General features: G+C 44.2%; 1 protein-coding gene across 1 annotated transcript; it reads left to right on the forward strand.

Annotated features, from left to right (window-relative positions):
* The first annotated feature begins 467 nt into the window (after positions 1 to 467).
* On the forward strand, positions 468 to 7,372 carry LOC115201999 (nephronectin-like). Its single transcript, XM_029765859.1, has 6 exons — positions 468 to 769; positions 3,187 to 3,305; positions 3,410 to 3,502; positions 3,697 to 3,899; positions 6,650 to 6,796; positions 7,280 to 7,372. The coding sequence occupies exons 1-6, from the start codon at positions 663 to 665 to the stop codon at positions 7,370 to 7,372; spliced, it is 762 nt and encodes a 253-aa protein (XP_029621719.1). The 5' UTR covers positions 468 to 662.
* Positions 7,373 to 7,575: the final 203 nt, after the last annotated feature.

Genomic DNA, 7,575 nt, shown 5'->3' on the forward strand with positions numbered 1-7,575 from the left:
TGTTTCCCTTTAACTGTCCTATATAGTGTCTGGTGTGATCACTATTGTTTCATTCAGCCCACCATGCAGGCGATTAACCATGATTTCTGAGCCTAATGTAACTGATTGCTCACTGGTCATGCCTGGAAATAGTTAACGGTTTAGCGTGTTACTTCCAATGCTTTGGTTCTGCCGTTGTCACTGGTGATTCTCGCGCTTATTATCACAAAATGGGCCTATAAACTCTTATTCCCATAAAAAATACATGTTTCCTACATGATAGAGACAAGACCATGGGTGAGACCTTTGGTCCAGTGTCAGTCACGTCCTCATGTGGGTTTAAGATTATAACTAAATTAGTGTGAATAAAAACTGAAATTGTCTCGCTATTTTCTGCCTGTGTATTTATTATTTAAATGTGATAATTCAAAGTTGTCCATCTCTCTCTCTCGCTCTCTTTCTCTCGCTTTCTCGCCTGCCAGGTAACCTGTCCCACCTATTGGACAAAATTCCAAAAGTTCCAAGACACTCAATCATAAAATGAACTAGGAGGTGACCACGCCTTACTCCAGACTCACCGCAGGAGACATGCTGGCACAATAACGTGTCTCTGAAATGCGCTCATCACAAAATAAGGATAATAATATGTAGCTGTTTTATGAGCTGACAATTACCTTCGTGATATGATGGTATTTACGGTTGTCAGCGCGCGTCCGGTGCGCCAGTGGTTGCTGGTTATCACTGTGCGTTTTATTGCGTTCTCCATGGCTTTTCAACAGGACAGGAGCAGGTATGAAACAACTATAATTTGCAGTTGCCGCTAATTAAATGAATGATGTGCGGTGATGATGCAGGCTAAATCGCATTATTTATTTATCTACTGATCATGACTGTAGGTTATTCATCTCATGACACCTGACTATCCATGTTTAGAGACTTTTCTTTACTGTTCTACTACGTACAGTTACTATATTCTAAAGTCTGTGAATTGTTAGACCCACTTGGTTTGGGAGTAATCACTCAATAGTCTCCTTTTCCTAGCCTTATTATATACCACTTTGGTGTGGAGGTATGCACCCCTCGAAATGACTGCCTCTGGCATTTTGGACTGAAGATTGTAGGAGTGGTTTAACATCAGCTACAGAGTAAATGGTATCAAATCTCCCCTGCAGTTTTGTTTATTTCCCTCTTTTTAATGAAACAGCAATTATTGCCATTTGGAATACAGCATGTGTGTGTCAAGGCTTCTCTCCACTGCATGTGAATCTATGAGGTGTTCCATAAGTAGTTACAACAGCTCAAAATGACTTCCAGTCATAGGAAATAGAATGTGTGTTCCAGAGTTCTGCTGTATTTACTACAATGCTTTGTAATAGTGACTCCGTATGAATATGTTGTTACCAATTGATTATAGATCCTCTTCCACAAGCCTTAGAGAGCCTCTGCACTCTCAACTATACAGTAGGTTGTCCACATTTTGGACACACCTACCCACTGCAAGGTTTTTCTCTATTTTTACTATTTTCTACATTGTAGAATAATAGTAAAGACATCAGAACTATGAAATAACACATATGGAATCATGTAGTAAGCAAAAAAGTGTAAAACGAATCAAAATATATTTGAGATTCTTCAAAGTAGCCACCCTTTGCCTTGATGACAGCTTTGCACACTCTTGGCATTCTCTCAACCAGCTTCATGAGGTAGTCACCTGGAATGGATTTCAATTAACAGGTGTGCCATGTTAAAAGTTCATTTGAGGAATTTCTTTCCTTCTTAATGCGTTTGAGCCCATCAGTTGTGTTGTGACAAGGTAGGGGTGGTATACAGAAGACAGCCCTATTTGGTAAAAGATCAGGTCCATATTATAGCAAGAACAGCTCAAATAAGCAGAGAAACGACAGGCCATCATTACTTGAAGACATGAAGGTCAGTCAATCCGGAAATTTCAAGAACTTTGAAAGTTTCAAGGAAAGGAAGACCCAGAGTCACCTCGGCTGTAGAGGATAAGTTCATTAGTTACCAGCCTCAGAAATGGGCAATTAACTGCACCTCAGATTGCATCCCAAATAAATGCTTTACAGAGTTCAAGTAACAGACACATCTCAACATCAACTGTTCAGAGGAGACTGCGTGAATCAGGCCTTCATGGTTGAATTGCTGCAAAGAAACCACTACTAAAGGGCACCAATAATAAGAAGAGACTTGCTTGGGCCAAGAAACACGAGCAATGGACATTAGACCGGTGGAAATCTGTCCTTTGGTCTGATGAGTCCAAATTTGAGATTTTTGGTTCCAACTGTTGTGTCTTTGTGAGACGCAGAGTAGGTGAACGGAAGATCTCTGCATGTGTGGTTCCCACCGTGAAGCATGGAGGAGGTGTGATGGTGTGGGGTTGCTTTGCTGGTGACACTGTCTGTGATTTATTTAGAATTCAAGGCACACTTAACCAACATGGCTACCACAGCATTCTGCAGCGATACACCATCCCATCTGGTTTGCGCTTAGTGGGACTATCATTTGTTTTTCAACAAGACAATGACCCAACACACCTCCAGGCTGTGTAAGAGTTATTTGACCAAGAAGGAGAGTGATGGAGTGCTGCATCAGATGATCTGGCCACAATCTCACGACCTCAACCCAATTGAGATGGTTTGGGATGAGTTGGACCGCAGAGTGAAGGAAAAGCAGCCAGGCAAGTGCTCAGCGTATGTGGGAACTCCTTCAAGACTTTTGAAAAAGCATTCCAGGTGAAGCTGGTTGAGAGAATGCCAAGAGTGTGCAAAGCTGTCATCAAGGCAAAGGGTGGCTACTTTGAAGATTTGTTTAACACTTTTTTGGTTACTACATGATTCCAAATGTGTTATTTATAGTTTTGATGGTTTCACTATTATTCTACAATGTAGAAAATAGTAAAAATAAAGAAAAACCCTTGAATGAGTAGGTGTCCAAACTTTTGACTGGTACTGTATATATATATATATATATATGTGTGTGTGTGTGTGTTTAGTCATACTGTTGAAGAGAGAAACAGTGTAGCAACACAAATAAGGCATTGATGACAACAACTATAGCCAGAAACCTTGGGGTCTTTCTTAATTGTGGCTGATGAACCATTAACCATTAACCCATTCTTCCTCTCCATCCACCCACCTTTCCATCTCCCTCCATCCACCCCTCCATCTATCTACCTATCCATCCCCCCAGGACAGTGAGGGACGTGTCTGGGCGTCTCGGTGGGCCGTCGGGGTCCGTGGGGCTCTGCACCATCGGCCCGTCTACTGCCTGCTGTTTAGGCTGGAGGAATGTCATGGGTGTCTGCCAACGTAAGTCAGCGGCCACTGGGCTAGTCCTCCAGAAACAACAACAATGCAACAATACACCAGCCGAGGTTATCATATGTATTTACCTGCTCTCTCTGACCATCTAGCTGTGTGCAACAAGCCTTGCAGGAATGGAGTCTGTGTGGGTCCAGACAAGTGCTCCTGCTCTGTGGGATACAAGGGCCAGCAATGTGACCAAGGTGGCTATCTTTGACTCTGTATGATTCATGCATGTTGATTTCAGATTCTGTATGATTCAAGCATGATGATTCCAGATACTGTGTGATTCATGCATGTTGATTCCTGGTTATTGATTCCAGATATTATGATTGATTCATGCATGCTGATCTTGATATGATTCCTGATCCTGATTGTTGTTGGTTGTTGATTCCAGATGTAAATGAGTGTGGTCTCCCAGAGCGACCGTGCTCCAACAGCTGTATGAACACCCAGGGTAGTTACCGGTGTTACTGCGACCCCGGATACAACCTCATGACAGATGGATCAACCTGCACCAGTACGTACCAGTTCAAAACCGGTTTCTGCCCACTTTCCTGGAACATCATGACCCAACCATTGATGGAATACCACGCCCGGGTAGAAGTTCCCCTCAGGCACTGATCTAGGATCAGCTCACCATCTTCTAAACTCTAACATTATACACCAGGGGGTACAATTTAAAACTGATCATAGATCAGTTTCTTGGGGGCAACTTCATCCTACTGTGAACACCACAGGGCTCAGTGTCAGGACTGCATGTACTGGCGTGCTGATATGGGTCAAATTTATTATAGACAAGGGGCCAAGTTTCAGTGGTTCTGGATCTTGATTGGCGTGCTCAGCTTCCCCGTCAGCTACATACCTCCAGTCTGGATGATATATTACCCAAGAACCCCCCTGTCGTCCACGGGCCAATAGGGTCAAGTCTTATTCACTTGATCTAGAGTGTGACATTGGTTGTAGGGGGCACAGGGTTGGGTGGGTTACTTTATGGTACAGTCAGGTTGGGGTAGGTACTTTATGTACAGTCAGGGTTGGTAGGTTACTTTATGTTACGAGTCAGGGTTGGGTAGAGGTACTTTATGGTACAGTCCAGGGTTTTGGGTAGGTTACTTATATGTACAGTCAGGGTTGTGGTAGGTTACTTTTATAGGGTACAGTCAGGGTTGGGTAGGTTACTTTATGTTACAGTCAGGGTTGGGTAGGTTACTTTATGGTACAGTCAGGGTTGGGTGGGTTACTTTATGGTACAGTCAGGGTTGGGTAGGTTACTTTATGGTACAGTCAGGGTTGGGTAGGTTACTTTATGGTTCAGTCAGGGTTGGGTAGGTTACTTTATGGTACAGTCAGGGTTGGGTGGGTTACTTTATGGTACAGTCAGGGTTGGGTAGGTTACTTTATGGTACAGTCAGGGTTGGGTAGGTTACTTTATGGTACAGTCAGGGTTGGGTAGGTTACTTTATGGTACAGTCAGGGTTGGGTAGGTTACTTATGGTACAGTCAGGGTTGGGTGGGTTACTTTATGGTACAGTCAGGGTTGGGTAGGGTTACTTTATGGTACAGTCAGGGTGGGTGGGTTACTTTATGGTACAGTCAGGGTTGGGTGGGTTACTTTATGGTACAGTCAGGGTTGGGTGGGTTACTTTATGGTACAGTCAGGTTGGGTAGGATTACTTTATGGTACAGTCAGGGTTGGGTAGGTTACTTTATGGTACAGTCAGGGTTGGGGTAGGTTACTTTATGGTACAGTCAGGGTTGGGTAGGTTACTGTATGGTACAGTCAGGGTTGGGTAGGTTACTTTATGGTACAGTCAGGGTTGGGTAGGTTACTTATGGTACAGTCAGGGTTGGGTAGGTTACTTTATGGTACAGTCAGGGTTTGGGTAGGTTACTTATGGTTACAGTCAGGGTTGGGTAGGTTACTTTATGGTACAGTCAGGGTTGGGTAGGTTACTTTATGGTACAGTCAGGGTTTGGGTAGGTTACTTTATGGTACAGTCAGGGTTGGGTAGGTTACTTTATGTTACAGTCAGGGTGGGTAGGTTACTTTATGGTACAGTCAGGGTTGGGTAGGTTACTTTATGTTACAGTCAGGGTTGGGTAGGTTACTTTATGGTACAGTCAGGGTTGGGTAGGTTACTTTATGTTACAGTCAGGGTTGGGTAGGTACTTTATGTTACAGTCAGGGTTGGGTAGGTTACTTTATGGTACAGTCAGGGTTGGTGGGTTACTTTATGTTACAGTCAGGGTTGGGTAGGTTACTTTATGGTACAGTCAGGGTTGGGTAGGTTACTTTATGGTACAGTCAGGGTTGGGTAGGTTACTTTATGGTACAGTCAGGGTTGGGTAGGTTACTTTATGTACAGTCAGGGTTGGGTGGGTTACTTTATGGTACAGTCAGGGTTGGGTGGGTTACTTTATGGTACAGTCAGGGTTGGGTAGGTTACTTTATGGTACAGTCAGGTTGGGTGGGTTACTTTATGGTACAGTCAGGGTTGGGAAGGTTACTTTATGTTACAGTCAGGGTTGGGTGGGTTACTTATGGTACAGTCAGGGTTGGGTAGGTTACTTTATGTTACAGTCAGGGTTGGGTAGGTTACTTTATGTTACAGTCAGGGTTGGGTGGGTTACTTATGGTACAGTCAGGGTTGGGTAGGTTACTTTATGGTACAGTCAGGGTTGGGTAGGTTACTTTATGGTACAGTCAGGGTTGGGTAGGTTACTTTATGGTACAGTCAGGGTTGGGTAGGTTACTTATGGTACAGTCAGGGTTGGGTAGGTTACTTTATGGTACAGTCAGGGTTGGGTAAGTTACTTTATGGTACAGTTAGGGTTGGGTAGATTACTTTATGTTACAGTCAGGGTTGGGTAGTGTAACTTTATGAATGTAGTCCATTAGAGTTACTGGGTTACTTGTCCAAAATTGTTCATTCTTACATGACTTCTGACATAACTTTTAGATTATCCAACTCAGTAACGTAACGTAAAAACATCCTTTCTGAATTTAAAAGTATACTAGAAGTAATCTAGTTTTTCAAAAGTAGGCCTATCTGTAATCGATTACAATTTTTTGCTGGAATGTTACAGTTTTTTTGTAATACATTACTCCCCAACCCTGTGGGGGCAATTGTAGAGGAGCAACTGTTATCATGACTGGTGTAATCAATCTAAAGCAAGGAATATAATGTGAGTATGACAGAAGACCAAACCAAGCTGGTTTCATATCACTGCTTGTGAGTCTATAGTATTACAGTACAGCACATGGTTTGTGCGTGGTGGCATGTGTTCGTTCCAACCATCCATTTCTACCTTGACTCTTCAGCCAGCTTATCCGTGTTCTCTTCCAGAAGAGCCTGAGTGTTTCCTCCGCACGCTGCCAGTTCAGTTGCCAGATCGACCGGGGGGGAGAGGTGCGCTGTCTGTGTGCCCCCGGCCCTCCACCTGGCCGCCGACAACAGGACCTGTGTGAGGTGGGCTTCCTCGGCAACCCCATGGTAACCCCGTTGCCATGGCAACCACCAAACTCCTCCCTCCCCTCTAGTTCTTTCAGTTCCAATGCCATGGGAAGAAGTAAGGGGGGACTGGGATTGGGGAAACAGCCCAGAGTTTGGTCCATTCCCTTGGCATTACGACGGGGTATATTACAACGGGGTATACTGTATGCTAGCCATGATCGTAGCGTGACAGTGTGTAGCTACTAGTTCGGTCTCTGGCTTGCCATTAGAGAGCAGGTGGAGAGACAGGTTCCCATATGTACACTACTAGAGGACATGTTAATGACCTCCACCCAGCTATTACTAACAGCGCCTACCCACTGAGTCTGTCCACAGAACGATAAACCCCGCAATTACCTCACGTGTTAAGAAAACAGACCCCGGGTCCCAGTAGCTGTACTCTACTCTTGCCCTCTCCTCAGCCTAGCTAGCGCTCATTACTTTGAAGTCCCTTAGCTCGATAACTGTGGTGCGGTCGTAAAGTCCTCGCAGCAGACACCTCCTGTCCTGCTAACGAGGCCCGCCTCCACGGTTGATCCTGAGAGCCATTGCCTCATTCTCACGCCAGGAGAGTAGCTGTAGGAACTAACCAATCAGACCCGAGACCTCAGAGAAATATAACAGTCATATACTGTAGGGTAGTTACAGTGGAACATATTTTTAATTTATTTTGTATTCTTCCCCTCTAATCAGGAACTGATTTAGACCTGGGACACCAGGTGAATGCAATTAATTATCAAGTAGAACAGAAAAGCAGCAGTACTCCGGACCTCTTAGGG

This window comes from Salmo trutta, chromosome 11 (assembly GCF_901001165.1).
Source record: "Salmo trutta chromosome 11, fSalTru1.1, whole genome shotgun sequence".
In the NCBI taxonomy this organism is placed as follows: domain Eukaryota; kingdom Metazoa; phylum Chordata; class Actinopteri; order Salmoniformes; family Salmonidae; genus Salmo; species Salmo trutta.

Excerpts from the sequence above, each read along its gene's own strand:
- LOC115201999 (XM_029765859.1), top strand. The coding sequence starts at position 663 with ATGATGGTATTTACGGTTGTCAGCGCGCGTCCGGTGCGCCAGTGGTTG. Across the intron at positions 3,503-3,696 it reads GGGCCAGCAATGTGACCAAG|ATGTAAATGAGTGTGGTCTC; the intron begins GTGGCTATCTTT and ends TGTTGATTCCAG. Across the intron at positions 6,797-7,279 it reads GCTTCCTCGGCAACCCCATG|TCCTCGCAGCAGACACCTCC; the intron begins GTAACCCCGTTG and ends GCGGTCGTAAAG.